General features: G+C 42.8%; 1 protein-coding gene across 2 annotated transcripts; it reads left to right on the forward strand.

Annotated features, from left to right (window-relative positions):
* The first annotated feature begins 3,217 nt into the window (after positions 1-3,217).
* Positions 3,218-5,660, forward strand: LOC136430725 (uncharacterized). Of its 2 annotated transcripts, XM_066421559.1 has the most exons (3): positions 3,218-3,467; positions 3,837-4,598; positions 5,289-5,660. In XM_066421559.1, exons 2-3 carry the CDS (start codon positions 3,861-3,863, stop codon positions 5,574-5,576), a joined length of 1,026 nt encoding a protein of 341 aa, XP_066277656.1. In that variant the 5' UTR covers positions 3,218-3,467; positions 3,837-3,860; the 3' UTR covers positions 5,577-5,660. The 2 variants fall into 2 exon arrangements, with proteins under 2 accessions (XP_066277656.1, XP_066277655.1); XM_066421558.1 differs by lacking the exon at positions 3,218-3,467 and having other exon boundaries at positions 3,545-4,598.
* Positions 5,661-18,687: the final 13,027 nt, after the last annotated feature.

Below are 18,687 nucleotides of genomic sequence, written 5' to 3' on the forward strand. Positions count from 1 at the left end.
AGCCGATAGGGGGCCCAAAATCTGATAATTTTGAGGTCTCAAGAAGACCTACCCACCTACCAAGTGTGAAGACATCCAGGCATTCTTGAGTTATCGTGTACACAGACACACACACGAACGCTGTGCAAAACATCATCGGACCTCGGCGAAGGTAACAAGTGAATACAAATAACCTGCTTTACATCAGGATTGTTTCCCTTTCAAAGTACCTTCCAAAGACTATTTGTCTATTTTGTACAAGTGACTGGACAAAGAACTAGATCATTTGATTGCGGTGTTAGAAATGATTTGTAACGTTACTGATATTTTGATGGCATGACCAGGATCGCTTACTTAGGCTTGTGCTTCAGCCAGGTAAGTCAAATGTGGGCTAGTTTTGGGGGTTGTCTAACAAACGCTGGCAGGTTTATGTGAGGCTGATGAAAAGTTGAACAAACAATAGGTCAGCAGATTTAGCCCTGCTGCAGTTTTATAATCGTTGATAGCATTATAATGGTCATGCAGTGAACATTTATTACTGTTATTGTCAATATATTGCCAAATCTTTTTCATGATCAGTAATGAGGTTACAACGGGGGTTTATGACCATGTTATTCGGATTCAGGCGAGGAACATGTTTATACATCATGTGTAAAGTTATGGTAAATGTTCAGTGAACTAGTGTACAGTTTATATCTGCTGGTAAGATACGCATGTAACATTATGTTTTAATATTGTATGATACTGTCAGTCATGTAACGCTCAAATCTGATTTAGGTTATGTCTTAGGTCAAATGGATTTTATGACATCTTGCTAAACAATAAAGGTACAGTCAAACCTGGTCTGGACACCCACTCAAAAGACTGGGGGGAAATAGTTGGTGGGGGGTGGCGGTTGAGCTCCAGACAAATAGGGGTCGGTTGGCCAGAAAAAAAAACATACATTTGCACAATATGCACCGTCGTTCCGCGGAAATGTGGTCTTTGGGTAGGGTGTCTGTTCCTAAAACAGACAGAAAGTTCTTCTAGTTTGTCCGTGTCAAAATTAAATCTGGTTCAATTTGTTCTGTCCACAATACTATCTATAAATGTGCTTCACGGATTTGGGTAAGTCACCATGTCCACAGTGTTGGAATTGTAAAGTTCAATAGTTATTCATAGTGCTTCACTAATCATCAATTTTGGTTATACATTGCGGTATTTTACTATGGATGCCCCATGGGGACTGAAAACAAGTTGTTGTTGATGAGGTAATGTAGCTTATGACTGGAGCTGGTTGGCTTGTCCAGGTCTGACTGTACTTCACGATTTATCACCATTGTATAACACAATGCATACTTGTGATACCAGCCTTAATGGAGCCAATTAAGCACACCTGGCTGGGGAAGCCTCCGTCCTTGTAAACAAAACACTTCAAAAGCTCTGCGCAGAACTTTCAGGGACAATCAAACCTGTAAATCTTTCCGACGGACTGTATGGAAGCAAATAAAATAGTCTCAACGAATGGGAAAATGGAGCTTAAATAGCACTTAGGTTATTTGATACCCTCCTCTGTTTCCTGATATAGATGCGCCCACCCCCTCATCGGTTCAATGAACATTCTTGAACGGTGGCTGTGCGTTCTAATCACAGCAATGAGAACGAATGAAGCTAGCTAGGAGGAAAATCAGCGGGAGTTACGGTAAATATTAGTCTCAGACCCTAAAGCGTTTTAGTAAAGCGCGTGAAAACTACTTTTCTTGAGTTGGTGAAACATCATATTCTTACATTGTTTAACACATTCCAATTATTTTTAGGTCAGAATAGACACCTGTTGTTTTAGTTACCGACAAACGAACTGCGACAACAAGAAATTGTGACATGGCAACTGACATTCGTGGTATTCGAAGAAAACAGCCATGTAAACTTTGCGATGTTCCGGGTCATCGCGGGTATGACGGCGCCATAAGATAGTGAAAGCCCTCATATATGTGTTGCCGAGTAACTCGTAAGAAGTACATGTGATAATAACAGGGGGTTGGGGAATGCGAGGCAGTCGGTGATAGAAAGATAGTAGGTAAGGCAGAAGAAACTACTTCAGTACAAAATTTGTGTCATGGACGACATTCTTTGGAGACTGAAAATGAAGCCAGAGTGCGATAGAAACAAGTGTCTGGTCTGCTTAAAAAAGAAGATGTAATGCTGTTTCAATGAATTCGAAGGGATGACAAATACAGTAGTACCGTCTTAGTTCTTGTACACGCTTTTGATGTAGACTTAGTATCAGTCGCCATACTCTCCATATCATATTTCTATATGGCGAGGAAGGTTTTCGGAATATGAAGTTCTAGATAGCATGACCTGAGAGAGCTTGCATCTCTTGTCTTTTTTAATTTCCGTTAGATCTATGTGTCAAGTGTTAACTGCGGTGTTGACAGTGGCGGTCCTTCAAATGTATATTAATTATCGAGTTATTTGTCAGTTTGCCAAAATCGATGTGATGACAGCTGCGCATGTACAGACTAGCCCTCGCAGCATTATCCGAGTGATATCAGAGAAAATCGGAGGACCAAATTAAAGTCGGGACCTCCACCAATAATGGAGATGACATGCACGACAAAGACCAAAGACTCGGCTATAATTCATATCCAAAATGTATTCAAACAGTGCCGCCCGCTACCCCCTACAGACGATGTCGCAAAGTTTTTGACTGGAAGCGTAACCATGACGACGCGTGAGGGGCAACACAGGTGTGGGTTTGTCGTCTGAGATTTTTTATGAAAGGGGTTCAAACATGCCGGGTGACATGTTTACAGGGAGAATAGTAAAATAAAGAAAAACATCACAATTTTCCGTATTGTTGTTTTTGTTTTTATGACGTCAAACATTGAAAGGGAAGACATGCCGCATAACTTGGTGGAAGTTGGGTCCAATCCACGGGCGTCATCATCATGCCGGAACTGGTTTGACAAAAAAGTTCATAAAAGACAAGCAGTACGTTTCTTTTGTTGTATGTTTGTTACACTGCGTGGACTGAGTTAGGAAGTCCACTATCCATAGTTTTCTTGGATGTAACTGACTTTTATCTGAAGCTTTTAAGATTCTTGTTTGCCTTTCATAGATTTGAAACGCCAGTTCCTCGCATCCTTGAAGTGCTTGAAGCTGCGACAAGCACAACCTACGTAAGAGTTATTAGGAAAGAAAGCATTAGGTAAAACGGTCCCATTCAAACGTGTGAACCAGTCTATTATTATATTAAGTTAGGTCTGTCTCCTAATGGGCGGATAATTCAGTTTGGTGTTGTGTGTGTGCCTCCTTGACACGGGGCGTGATCGGAAAAGTGCTGGAGGGTTTGTTTAACTTGTAAATTAGATTTACCAGATTTAACTTCACTTAACTCATTAAGTCACCGCCACGCCTCGGTGTGCGGAAATAGCGGCTGGGTTCTCGGCAAGACTTCAGAGATCGTCTGGCAGCTCGAGATCTGTTGTCACTGAAAACAGCTGAACGTGAGCTTTGCATGTTCATATTATGACTACCTTTTTTGGGAGCCTTTTTCTGTCACAAACATGGTAGTAAAATGGTGGAACCGTCGCCCTTATAGCTTAATAACCTGGTCTGATTTACGAAATTGGACTGTTGGTAAGTGGTGCGAACAGGTGTGATCGGGAGGGGAGAGGTTGAAGAATATACTACAGCAGGAAACAACGGGAGAGGACGGGAGGTTGGCTGTGTCTCTTCCTGTTTTTTAAGGACCGTCACTTGTTCCGAAGGTTTTGTCTCGATACCAGCTCGATCTATAGTGAGAGTTCTATAGGGATTTTTGACCAGATTTCAGCGTCGTGTCCTGATAGAGCACATCAAATCGTTTTTTCCAGTAAAGGGATTTTGATCGGGTCGAAATGGACGGAGTGGAGACTCAGGCACGACAGAGGCGGCGGCGCGTGTCGGTGACGAACTCACTAGAGCGGGTACGTCACCTGCAGACGTCCCACCAACTGGAGCGGCAGCAGTGGTCCCCGGGCGCGGAGCACGACGCAGCACGGAGAACCTTCATACAGAGGAAAGGGAGGGCGCTACGGACGCAGCACGCGCTGTTAGGCGTGCCAAGTGTACACGATTTCAGTCCTGATTCTGTACCAGCTTCCTCAGGCACCACTGGGGTTGGTGCAACATACCCTACAGATCCACACAAAATCATCTCAGAGCGATTCCGGACGTGGACGCTCGACTCCACGCCGGATTTGGGCCCAAGCCTCTCGAGGGCGAGGCGTCGGCGCCCCGAACAGTTAACGTTCGTCCTCCCCGGACGGAGACGCCCACCTCTACGGAGAATGCAGAGCTCGAACTCGATTAACCCCAGGTCGATACAGTACCGACTGGAAGAGACTCCCCCTTCCCCTTCCCCGGTTCAACACAATAACGCCGACGACGTCACGGACAAAGTAGCAGCGTTCCTGGAGAAGGCGTGCGTCTTGGCCGAGACGGACCGAGACCCCAGGGCGGAGAAAACCTCCAATATTGAGGAGAGGATTAAGAAGTATGAGACGCGGAAGAGGCAGATGCAGAGGCGGACCAGCTTGGTGTACTGCCCGGGCAGTGCACCCATGGACGGCTCGGCAGTGGGAAGCATGAAACGGGTAGGTACGGGCCGACGTCGTGCTGAGATAATTACTGCTCATCTAGGTCACTTTTGACACGTATTGTTGTCTTAATCCTACTTCTGTACTTTCCACTTTAACCCATACCCTGTGATCTTAAGGTACCCATCATCCTGCCACTTCCTGGCCCAATACTCTTCATTTTTATCAATAAACCTTTGGTTGGAGGTGTAGCGGTGTCTTCGGGCACAGGTGTCCCTCAATGTCAGACCCGGTGATATGGCTGCCGGGTCCATTCATATCGATCGGTTGATGTACATATTTTGTGAGTTTGCAGCCCTGACAATATCCTGCTTCTTAGCTAATCTACAAGTAACGTTTGTTAACGACTTACCATCACTGTTTTGGGCTTTGTTGTTAATTCCCAATTACCTTCGCCGATGATGTAATGTTTTCATCCCTGTCTGTGAGTGTGAAGTAAGGTGTATGATAAATGTGAACGTGTAGAAAAGCATCTTGAGTCAAATATCTGAGCACGAGAGAAGGACCTAAATCATTTTAGAATGTACCGCCGCCACTTCGCATGTGTAAATAGACACACATTACTTTCCAAGGACTAGCTTCAAAATGTCATAACCTAACGCATTATCTGTTAAGCCCCAGGGGCTAAGGAATCACAACACAACAAACCTCACTTGTGCGTTCTGTTTCTGTTTTCGTCCTTCCCAGATCAGCGTCGTCGCCCCAACCACTGAATCCACCATCGACGAGACGGACTCCAGCAGCGAGGAGAACGAGCCGGGAGAGACCAGGACGGAACGACTGGAGCGGCTCCGGGCGCTGCCGCCGCTCCTCCTGCCGCCCATCTACACCGTGCGCACCCGGCAGCCCGCCCGGCAGACCCACAGCTGGCCCCCGCCCAGGCCGCGCGTACCCCGCCGGATCTCACAGAGGGTCTGGGACGAACTGAAAGAGTGCCGGTACATCAGGCAGAAAACGGGAGCAGGAAAGAGCTGAGGACGCCGGGGGTTTGAAAGGGATAACTGTGAGGACGGGGGGAAGGAGACAGCTGAGGACGAGGGGGAAGGGTAATCTCCAAGCAGATCCACGCCGGGCGCGAAAATCGTAGTATGCTAGCCAGAGAAGGTCCAGTCAGCCAGAGAGGGTTCATCAGCCCTGCTTGGACCCTGCCGGGCTAATGAACCCTCTCTGGCTGACTGGACCTTCTCTGGCTAGCATACTACGATTTTCGCGCCCGGCGTGGATCTGCTTGGAGATTAGGGGAAGGGGACAGACTAGAGTGGGGTGAGGGATAGCTATAGCTGACGGCGGGGGATAGGGGGCCGTTGATTGGGTAGTGACGGAAGACATGTCTGGCATAACTATCATATCGGTATCTTAACTTTTAATTTCCAAACGATGATAACTATGTTTAGAAGAAAGTATATTGGTGTGACAGAGTTAGTTTTTTTACAGTTTTACAATACGGTTAATTAACATTATAACTATCAAACAAGCGAATGGGGGGTCCATTACATTGCATGCGTGTTAGTTGTCTTAATGTGAACCAAGGACGAGAAAATAGACGATATTACTGTATGTTGTATATAGTAGTTTATAGTACAGGTCTACAGCATGGTAACAATGCATCACAAATGACACTTTTGTCAGGTGCCGCAATACCTGCATCAACATGTTATCGGTTAGCATGATAGCTTTAGTCTGCATTGGTTGAAATCCCATGAATACATCAGTAAAAGAAACTACACGCTGTCGTTTTTTATTTTTATATCTCCATTGATATCGCTACTTTACACTGCATTACACATCAATGGAACAGGTATGTCATGCATGTGCAAGTGGGCAAGTATCTAGCCCATGTGACCACCACCCCCCTCCCCAATATTTCTCAGGTGTTCACTGACCGTTCAGTATGATGACCGACGGCACTAATTAAAAAGTGCCATCAATTGAAACCGTTGACGTATCATCTGAGCTGGGTTGACAGCAGCCACTTAGGTCCACATTGTCTTTTGTTTCCTAATTGGCCTGACTTTTGTCAACTTTTCCCCCAAACAAGACATCGATTAAAAGCACCCTGGGAACAGACCACTGTGGGAACAGACTACGGGTGTATTCGATTCTCCCACTCTCTGACCAGTAGTTTGCCGCTCGCTTTAGATTTCTGAAACAGCCCTAGGCCTAGATGGTTGCCTTGTAACTCGGTGACCCACATTCTGATGTGTAGCATTAAACATCCAGTATGTTTAAAGTGTTTCTTTTGCTCGAAAGTATATGTTTGACTTATTTACCCTGTGAGGCTCTGACCGTATATGGAAACCTGCATATGTTTGATTCGTGTGACCTTTAGAACCTTATTTGGGTGGAACATATAAAGACAGAGACCCAACATAAGCGATACGCGTACGAGTGGTGTTGTTTTTATTACAGTGAAATTAATCATAGAAAGACTGATGATTAGGCCAAGGAACATTAATGTTGTGTTTCAAATTGCGGACATGAAAAATCGTCGGCAGGTAGGGATCTCTTGAACATATTGATATACATTGTACAAGCAAGTATATTGATAGACTGAACAAAGAATGATAATGCAATATGGTTATAACTGCACATTCTTACATCAACTGTTTAAAGCCTTAACCTGTTAACAGAGTGTGAAATACAGGAAGTCTGTACGAAAATTTGACTCAAGACTACTTGAAACTCTGTTGTGAATTTGATGACAGATCGAAACTTTTCCCTTGCCAGCGATTGATCTTATAGAACATATTTTTGCGTCTGGCGTGAAAGAGTTCAACGTTTCTGCCTTTCGTTTCGAAAAATTGAAGAATTCTGTGTTTTATGTGTCAATGTCTCAAAAGCTACAAGCCTCTAAACACGCGTAGTTTCACTTTTGCATGAATGGTTTCAGAGTGGTTCATTTTTGCAGAGCAAGGCGTAATCGATGTAAGGGAAATATTTGCCCGCAAATGTTTCCTTTCTAGTTTCGTTTTATTTCATATGTTCGTCGGTAGATACCAGGAAATGCCCTCATAATAATGTATCATTTCGGATTCAAATCCATTCGGCCAACTGTCTGAGACAATGCTGATATCAATAAAAACATCAATTACGCAACACCTGATTGTTACGTGGATTGTTGCACGTAACTCTTAGGTCTCCCCTACGAAATACTGGCTATACTGACATTCCACTCAAACCAAAGTTGGGTTGTTCCCAAAGAATTAAGCCTATCAAGCGACCCCTCGCCCCAGCCCAAGGCATTACAGCTAGCATTTTCAAAGTAAATCGGATCTATTGATAGACAGACAAAAAAGCCGTTGCATTTGTTCAACGCCCTCTTGTTTCACTAAATTGAACTTTTGGATGTGGTAGCAATGTATGTACCCTCTACCACTTCAATTGGTAAAATACGAAGGAAACTAGTCATTAATCACCTAATATCAATTTGGTTTGTTTATAAAAGGTCTTGAACATTATCCTTCTTGATTTTGAATGGTCATATTGTTTAGATAAAGTAAAATCAGCCTTATAAACTTTAAGCTCCTTTGCGGGCCTTTCGCTATCCACTCCCGGAAAGAGTGCCTCATCACTCCACTTTTCTCGCGGCGGCCGGGAGCGGAACTGCAGCTTAGTCGCGGATAGGGTTTTAGCTCCAAGTTGTCAAAAGGTCAAAATATACAAGATCTTAAAGCCAGTGACCACATTCTCAAAACAGGTTCAAACGTCTTAACATACATCTAGTGTGACCCTTAAGACTTCTAAAACATACTGTCAAGTTGATTTGTGGGTGCGTCGCGAGAGGTGGCCACCCATAGAAGCACTACTTACGTTCATGTACAAATCGATTTTTGTACGTAATGGGTAGGACCCGGAGTCTCTCATAAGTAGTTCTTGGTACGGACTGAACTAATACATATACCTGACGATCACGAGTTATCTATTCATGAGCTCTAAGACTTGCACGGAGATTGCAAAGGTAGACTGGAATGATTAAACAACAGGCCACGTGATAACGTCGTCAGAGGAAACAGAAGTAGTGCAGTGGCCATGGTAGTTTGCTTTTTTTTCATACCTTGTTTGCTTGTCGTCTCATCACATTGAAAAGGACCTGTCATCTACTGAGCAACAGAGGGAACTCATTGGTATGTTTCATTCATGTTACTCTAACTAAAAATTCAACGCATCTCAGAGTACAAGTGATGCCATATTTTGTATCTCTATCTATGTCTTTCACCTTCAGCATATTCAACCAGCAGTGCCTGCTTATATGGCATCAAACGAAATTTCACACCTCAATCCTGCTAGCTTGTGTCACCTCAAATGTTCTCTATAGATCTATATTTATTGAACATACAGATATTACGGATATTATAGTTGTTTACAGTGGGAGTGATGGTGTACTATAGTATCTTCATCCTGTTCTACAGGTTCTTCGTGGGTAGCAACAGAGCTACCAGCTGACCAGTCTGGACTTAATCGGTTTGGGAATCGTACTTACTTGGAATTCTTAGAACTCGAAAGATAGACGGAGTTCACAGCATTTCATTACACGGAAACAAAGTTGGCAACTGATAGAGTAACAGGGAAGGCCTTTGTCTATGACAAGTTAGACTTCTGCTAGAAGTGACTTCTGGTAAGATAAAATCACATTTTCTTTCTGTTAGAAGGACTGTCTTGATCATGATTACGAAATATGTGATGATTATCTACCTTATGACCCTGGCGCTAGGTGCAGGTAGTGCACTTCCAGATAGATGTTATGTCAAAAATGGGGCCATAACTAATATCAACTGCCAAAACTCCAACCTAACCAGTTTACCTAGTCGTCTACTGTACTTCACTATAAACCATGTGAACCTTCAGCACAATCGTTTCCGAAAAATCCCGGACTTATCTAGCCTGAGTCGGTTTCTTATTACACTAGATCTCAGCCACAACCTCATTACAGAGTTTCCGTGGGGATCTTTGACAAATCTAATAGTCCTCGCACAACTTGATCTATCGCACAACCGTTTGACTACGGTTAGAATTGACTTCGCCATTAATGCTCTTAAGCTTCATGTTGTAAATGTGGCCTATAATAAGCTGTACACTTTCTCGGAGGGAAACCTCGGCATTCGCACTGATGATCTCCCTATGGGTAGCAGTAAGTCGAAAGGGTACAGGTTCATACACGGGAATCCGATTCACTGTGACTGTCGCATGTCATGGCTGGCAGAGAAGGCTCTTGTGTTTCAAAAAGGTTGGCCAATCAGTGTGTCAGTATTGGACGGCCTGCTTTATCAAGATTTTTTCGAATATGGTTTGCCTACCTGTAGCAGCCCTGAAAGACTAGAAAACGTCCCGTTACACAAAACAAACCTTTCCCCCTGCCGAGTCACTGCGGAGATGAATACAACCAGATCTATCAAAAAATCTGAAAACCAATTTTTGGTCTCTCTAAACACGACAGCCTATTACAATGCGTCTTTAGCACTTTTGGCATCCGGGCCAAGACTGTATGAGGGAAATCATAGTACCTCACAGCAAGCCACTGTCTCCTCCGTAGACTATGCCGACCGTTACCGGGTGGCCACACACTCCCCTACGCAGACGGTTTCTCATACATCCAAACCAATGATTATCAACACTACAAACACTACAAAAACTATCGTTATTACTGTAGCATTCGTACTTGCTTGGCTTTTGATTTTTACCGCTGTTGCAGTCATAGAAAAAGTAATTCAAGAGAGACTGGATGATAGTCAACAGAACCGATTAAACCGGACGGGTGGCTTATCGGTAGCTTCGGAATGGTCTAGTACACGTACCGGACTCACCAATGTCTTTCCGAACCCAGTGTATGGTAACAGTAACGACAGTTCCACTTGTACCGTCCACAGCCAAGATCCCACCCCACAAGTCGCAGGTGCGAATGAACTGATTGATCGTGTGACAGCTACAGAGTTGAACAATCAACATGACTCTACTCGTAAACAATGTAGAGAAAACATTTTGTACCGCAGAATTGAAGGTGAATGTCAGGCTGAAATTAGCCCCACTTACGAGCCAGGAATAACGTCCTAGCCTAGGGTCTTTCGCTTTAGGGGAATACTATCAATAGTTAAGAGGTTCCTACCAATAGTCATATCGGTATCCGAACTCATTGATTAATGTGTGCTCAGAAATGACTGTTATTGTTGTTTTTAGAATGCGACTTTCCGTTCTGACTTGACATGAACGTGTAGGCCTGATGTAGTCATACAGTACTGTGGAACAAGTTCCGAGGGCTTCATCAGAGTACGTTTCTTTCTTCCGCTTAAGGGACCAATAAACATGCTTCTGTTACAATCTGCATTTTACAAGTAGGTACGGTAATCGGTTGTTTCGCTACATTGTCAGTTCGCTACAGCCGTTTCGCTGCATGGTACAAGTTGATTCGCTACATGGCAGAAGTCTTTTCGCTATATTTGAATGTCAATTATCTAGATACTCGGACCTACAAACAATGTTCCTCTTCACTAAAAATTACGTGTATGGATCAGTAAGTGGTCGAGTATCACAATCCATTCGCTCAGCAGATACGCACGTTGTATGAATTTGCACCGCACGCCGTACGAAAATCATCGGGTTATCACGTTTGATTCACCTCACACTCTTGTAGCCAGGGCTTTCTCTGGCCGGTTGACTAAGGAGGTTCCTTCGTAGCAGGCACACATGTTAGACATACATAAACTGATTCGTTGTGAGTGAATTGGTTACAACTGTTCTTTCAGTTTAACATTATTGCTTGGTTGGTTTACTGTTACTGTTTTAAGTGTATGGCAAGGAGAAGTAGAAGAAACATGTTTTGTATATGAAATTCTTTGTACTGTATTAGTGCATGATGTACGTGTGTCTACTATATTGAAGTATCAGTCCCCGTTGTGGTTCCAAACTGACATTTTTCTGATAAACACCAGCGCTCTGATTGCTTGCCCGGTGCCTCTTGATTGGTTCCCAGGTTCTGATTGCTATCTCCAGGGCCACTGATTGTTTCCCATATCATGATTGCTATCCCCAGGGCTTCTGATTGGTTCCCGGTTTCTGATTGCTAGCCCTGGGCTTCTGATTGGTTCCCGGTTTCTGATTGCTAGCCCTGGGCTTCTGATTGGTTCCCGGTTTCTGATTGCTAGCCCCGGGCATCTGATTAGTTTTCGGGCCCTGACTGCGCATGCTAGCTCAAGGGCAGGAAATCCGAACCCGACAGGCAACAAGATCCCGCGATCGGGACATAAATTTACTGCGCGTAGTTGAAAACAATCTCAGGGCGGGGTCTGCAACGGAGGCCAAAAAGTATTACACTTATGTTTTGAATGACACAAAATCATGTTCTGTGTTAGACCTTGTTGTTAATAGACGTGCACTGTTTTGTAAATAGTATCTATGAATCTATGACTAATCAGAATAACTTTAATACCACAGGTTTACTGATATGCGATTACAATAATTTATATTATACAATTGCGGTGAAAAAAATCCACCTTTGTTGTTGTATTGAGTGGCACAGAATAGCGTTATATGGAGGACACGTAATATCTGATGTTTGTTATCACTTATACTTGAATTTGCAAGGAGTAAAGTTGATTGGCGCCATGACAACTCAAGTTCGGTTATTGTGATTTCTACATTGATAACAGTATCTGCAGGTTCACTAATATAAGTAGAGAAAAAACGAGCATCTCTTAGAAGTATAGATAAAAAGCTTAAAAACATACTTAATGTGGGTCAGAACGACCTATTTTTATCTCCATGAAAAAAGACTTTTCATGGGGATATTGTTTTGCATGGAGTTTGCGTGTGTGTTATCCTGTGTGTATGTTTGTGTCACCGGACGCTTAAAATCAGCACAACTGAAGAACGTGTGGATGGATTGTAATGATATTTGGTATGTGGGTAGGTGCTGGGAGGAGAAAGGTCAAGGTCAATTTTGGGCCCCCTGGTATGTGTCACTGAAACTGCAATGGCGTATTTGGAACGGGAACGGAAGAAAGGAACGACAGATTTTCATGTTATTTGGTACGCATGTGGGTTGGACAGAGATGTACAAACTGAAGTGCTAATTATGCAAATTTGGACTGAATTTGCATAAGTAATGAGGAATATCTACTCGAGCTCCTCCATTGTGGGTATGTGCTTTGAGGTCGCACCTGTCGAATCTCTTGGTCTCTTATCTAGGACACGTATTCCCTAAGTAGCCTCCGTTGCAGGCTCTGACGCGGCTTTTTGGGGGGGCAAAATAATATGTTTTACAGCCAGCCCGTAACCATCAGCCAACCCTGTAATTCGCTTTGACATGGCGAAATACCGCAGGCTCTAGGCGGCTATTAGTTACAGGGTTGGCTGATGGTTACGGGCTGGCTGTAAAACATATTATTTTGCCCCCCCAAAAAGCCGCGTCAGAGCCTGCAACGGAGGCTATTCCCAAAGTCCCAACAGCTGATGGTTCTTCTGCCCAAAACCAAGTAGATGTGGGGTGGTAGCCCTACTAATGGTATTGCAGAAAGTTATATGTACCTATGTTTCATCGTACGGATGTTATATTTGAGATGTAGGTACCTTTAGAACAGGTAAATACACCTGACAATAAATTATGCTTATGAGGACCTAATTTGCATAAATCATGCATAAACCTGTATTTCCCTAACCGTAAAAGCTGCGGATGTCATATTTGAGATGTAGGTACCTTTAGGAAAGGTGAATGCACCTGGACATAAATTAAGCTGATGAGGACCTCATTTGCATGATTTACGCAGGAACTTGTATTTCCCTTACCGTAATAGCTGCAGATGTCATATTTCAGATGTAGGTACCTTTAGGAAAGGTAATCACACTTGTCCATGAATTATGCTAATGAGGACATCATTTGCATAATGTATGCATAAATGTGTATTTCTCTTAGCGTTAAGGCTACGGATGTCATATTTGAGACGTAGGTACCATTAGGAAAGGTCAGAAAACCTGGCCATTGATTATGCTAATAAGGGCATCATCTGCATAATTTATGCATATCCCTTGCCGTAAAGGCTACGGATGTCATATTTCAGATGTAGGTAATTTTAGGAAAGGTGAACAAACCTGGCCATGAATTATGCTAATGAGGGCCTCATTTGCACGATTTATGCATAAACTTGTATTTTCCTTACCGTAAAAGCTACGGATATCATATTTCAGATGTAGGTTCGTTTGCATAATCTAGGCAGAAACTTCAGAATTCCCTTACACTACAGTAAATGCCAAGGACGTCATATTTGAGGTGTAGGTAATGGGAGGGGAATATCCTGCATTTTCCCGAAAATGTTTCTATTACGTGGATACCCTCTTGCACACAAACCAAAACAACCAGCGTCAACAACAAATAATTAGGGGAAATAAAACACATCATATATAAAAACAAATTTCATGGAGATTTTGGGTCTTCGGACTCTTGTTAGATCTTATAAGTTACTAGTATGCAAATACTTTACTTCCATAAATGGTTTATTTTGAAAACAAGTAACACTGTCTCAAACATGGCAGCCAAAACGGCTGAATTGCGTCAGGATATTACATTAAAATTGGCTTGAGACATATCTACAAATAGAATACGACAAGGATAAAAACGTTTAGAACAGTTTTGCTTGGACTTCACATCATCTGACTATTTCTAGCTTTGCCTCTTATCATGCAAATAACTAACGCGTCATATGTTGGAAGCGTTGACTTGTATTTCACAGCACAGCTCAGAAAATACTAAATGCAGACGCAAAATTTTTGGTCTCATTTTAAAGGAGCGCTGCTGCTCGTCTTTCTACATCACGAGCTCCCCCTAACGTTACGTATCTCGCAGCATATTGTATCTGAGCGGCTACGCAGTTCAATCGTTGAGAAACCAAAATTACATCATCGATTCATAGGATTCATTTGTCTGGACATGATAGCAGTAAACATTCTAGTGTCCCTCTGTTCTTAGAAGTTAGCCACGCAAAATTGCTTGTCTCTTTCAAGACAAAATTAAGGAGATTAATGCTCTTTCCATATCTATTTTCAGAACAGTTCATGTCCTTACAGTTAAAGTGGTTGAAAACCTCCACTTCAACCAGTCAGTCGTTACCGATATCTACATTCTTCCTTTTGTTTTATGAATATAAGGATGTCAAAGAAAACAAAATGTATGGTTGTATTTGGAAAGGGACTATGGACATTCTTTGATTGATGGTGAATTGTTGACTTTGCTTTTGTTTATATTTGATTGTATCTGTTAAACATTGTGATGATATTATTTGTTATTGAAGTCCGAACGTCTCCTAGCGAATTACAGTATGAAGAAAGATCGCGACCTTCAAGCACAGAAGCAGTAATTGTATCATGCCACACTGGGCAGAGGAGATTGGATGGGTAGAATTAGATTGTTGCGTGGGTTTGACTAGCCTCCGTTGAAGACTCCCTCCGGCTGTTTTCTTTTTTCAAGTTACCGTTTTCTTATTAGATTGTTTTTTTTATTGCTGGCCGAGCTGAAAAAAATGTATTTAGAAAATGGTAAGTTGAAAAAGAAAACAGCCGGAAGGAATCTTCAACGGAGGCTAGGTTGGGCCGGCTAGCTGATGACGTACGACACCGCCCCCTTAGCGCTTTCCAATCAAATGTCCCGTTGATCAGTCTGGTCGTCTGATGTTCTGCTCAACACACGGTAGAACACGCCGAGAATCTCCACAGCCGAGGCGACCATCTGAGCCTAAGTTCCTCAGGTAGGAAAATTTTATTGTTAAAATCACTCTCGATCAGTTTCGTACAACCGGCCATAAGGGATTTGTATCATAAGTTTGTGGCGCTTAGCAGATTTAACCGGTCTCAAAGCCTGCAATATCGTCTACGCGTACTAAGCTCACTAAGTTTACAACACTAGATAATGCCATCTTCGTTTTGTGTCCCATCGTTTATTCCATATGACTTCCACGATTTCCATTTTTTTTAGTTGCAAAAAGACAACTTCGTATAACGTTATACATAGTACCGAACTATTGCCGCACACAGAGTTTTTGCTTTGCTTCAGATCCAATACAATGCAAAGAAGCATCAGATACCTCACTTTCAGTGAATTATGTCATTTGGTATGTGTGGATCATCCAATATCATCTGACCACATCCCACCGGCAGCTCTAAAAGTCTTTTTAAAATGGGATGTTCGTATTTCGTCGCGGTTTATTCAAACTGCCAAGAAGGAGAATAAAACACAAAATACATCTCCAGTCAAATGTTACGATTCTGATGAAGCGTGGACTTACTAAGAGATCTTCACGTTTCCTCTGTACACGACATCATCACAGAAAATATAGTTGCCTCTGAAGCTTCTATCTTCTATGGATTTTAATCTTAGAGCATTAATTGAGCAACATTTACCCTACTGCAGGCCATTGGATCTACCGTGACCTTGGGGTCGTCTACAACTGCTAGCCAATAAGACATCTAGGTGTTTGAAAAGGACATTTAGGTGTGAGCATTCAAGCATTTCAGAAACAAGCAATAAGGCCTCTCTTTTGGGGTATTTTAGGACAGAAAAATCAGATACTGAAGCAGCCGACAAAGGTACACCACTATACCGATAAACCACGCTTCTAGCTACATCTGAGACCAAAATTACCCTAACCTTGTACCTTACCGTTTGAATTATGGTTCTTGGGAAATACTTCATGTGTTTTATTATTGTATCGCTAATAACAATCGGAAGCTCGAGTGTTCCGTTTCCAACCAGATGCTATGTTACAGATGAACCCCAAACTGATATTAACTGCCCCAAATCCAACATCACAAGTTTACCGGATAATCCGCCGTCCTTCATGTTACATGTTTATCTTCAGCACAATCGCATCCGAACAATCCGTGACTTATCTATCCTTCGCAATGTCCATACACTAAATCTCAGCCACAACATCATCACGACTTTCCCGTGGGAATCCTTGACACATATGATATACCTTGTGATTCTAGATCTATCTCATAATCAGTTAACATCTGTTAGGCTGGACTTGGCCATTAATGACACGACCGCTCTAAATAATGTAAATCTGGAATACAATAAGCTGGCCACCTTCTCGGAGGCAAACCTGGGTATTCGTCCTCGCCATGCACTCATGTACTTTTACGAGTTAAGGGGAAAAGGGCACAGATTTATACACGGGAACCCCATTCTGTGTGACTGCCGCATGTCGTGGTTGGCGGGAATGGCCCGTGCCTTTCACGAATGTTGGCCGAGTCGGTGTACATCTGCTGTCACGGGTAGTCAGCTGTACAGCGATTTTATTTCACACGCTGAACTGTTGAAATGCACTAGTCCCGAAAGCCTTAGAGACAAGCCATTAACTCTGGTCCAGATATTTCCCTGCAGAAATCGTTCCGAACAGAATGGCCCCCAGCTTGCAGTGTCTGACAAGACAACAGCCGACCTAACCACTGTTTATAAACCTTTCCTGGGAGGAAAAACGACTGACTTTGTGATCACACAGGGAGTACCGCCAGGAAACAGTTCTTTGGCAGTGCTGAATATCTATGATCAATACATGAACCAATCCACCACAAATAAACAGGTAACGTTAGCCGGGGTATCTAGTAGAATAACTACCAACGCAGTAGCAACTACCATAGCTGTGATTGTAATTCTTACTCTAGCTCTGTTCAGATTCTGTCGACAGCGGTCGTTGTGTTCACGATGAAATTCCCTCCACAGAGGCAGAATTCTTGAGGACCCGACAGCTGGATTTAACATGATCCTCGAGTCGACATACATACGGTGGCGCTTTTGCCAAAACAGGAGCGCAGAATGAAGGTGAACGCAAAAAGTTGACACGATAGGAGAGTTATATTCTTGACACATTTCAAGCACGTGTTGACTGTAGCCAATAGCAATAGACTGTTTCTGAAGCAAAACGACGGATAACGAAAATGACTTGTTATGCGACAGAAACCGGTAACTGAATGAGCAAAATTCTAGCTAATATAATCTATCCATGTGAATTTTGCGTTATAGATGCTAGCTTTTACAAAATGACGTTAAACGCATTTCATGAAAGACACGTCTGTGTATGTTATAATGCATTTGATGTGTCATTTTGTACTGTTGGTAGTTGCTATTGGAAGGTTGAAGTTCTGCTGTGCTGTATTTCTGATGTCGGGTGTGTAATAAACCACAAATAAAATTTTCAATTGCAAAGATCATGAGCCTATTAGATTACTAGTATGTTGGTTTCCCCTTGCAGAACAACAGGTGGTAATACGATATGTCAAGCAAGCAATATAAGAAATATTGCAAGCAAGATAAGATGATTAGCTGTGATGTATACGGCTTGGGGATCACTAGCTTCCTAACTTGGTAACTTAGTGTCGAACAGAAGGGGACATGTTGAACCTCATGATCATATCCCTTCCCCAACCGATTGGAAAAACTCGGCAATGACAGCAACAACATACATGTGTAACTAATAGCAACAATATTCTCCCATTCAGAAATATGAGATCATGTACTTTCATTTCTAAACCCTTATGTCAGGCAAATCGTTCCTCCGGCTGTTCCCAAGCCGCGCCCTTCGATTGATGCAAGGTTGAATGGAAAACCTCCAAGGACAAACTGAGTTTGTCTCAAGGACAAACTGAGTTTGTCTGTACTATTTCCGCAGGCTGTGTCTTTCACTTGTGGTTCTGACACCAATAGCGAGTGGGATAAATCATATTCATAACACAAGTGGTTGTGATCAGGGCTGGATATATCAATCGACCTGAATTCCGAAGCATATTTGATTCGGAAGAACCTGTGTCCGCGTTTGTAAAGTTGCATACCGTCATTACAGACGTTTGCATCCAAGCTTACGAACCTCAAGCTGCAAGGCGTATGTCAACTTAACAATATTGAAACCCAAACCTTTCTTGATAAGACTTTAGAGACATGAAAAAACTTCCACAACTGAACCGATTAGCAGTGTAAAATCTGAGCTCCTGTTTATTGGTTGCACATATCATTTCTGTCATCAAAGGGTCGAACTACAGTAGTATCAGCAACATTCATGATTCATACACTCACCGTTTCACAATGTGTGTTATGATTTCTTACAGAAGA

This window comes from Branchiostoma lanceolatum, chromosome 3, assembly GCF_035083965.1.
Source record: "Branchiostoma lanceolatum isolate klBraLanc5 chromosome 3, klBraLanc5.hap2, whole genome shotgun sequence".
Classification (NCBI taxonomy): Eukaryota; Metazoa; Chordata; class Leptocardii; order Amphioxiformes; family Branchiostomatidae; genus Branchiostoma; species Branchiostoma lanceolatum.

Coding starts and splice junctions, on each gene's coding strand:
- LOC136430725 (XM_066421559.1), top strand. CDS start 3,861: ATGGACGGAGTGGAGACTCAGGCACGACAGAGGCGGCGGCGCGTGTCG. Junction 4,599..5,288: donor CAGTGGGAAGCATGAAACGG/GTAGGTACGGGC, acceptor CGTCCTTCCCAG/ATCAGCGTCGTCGCCCCAAC.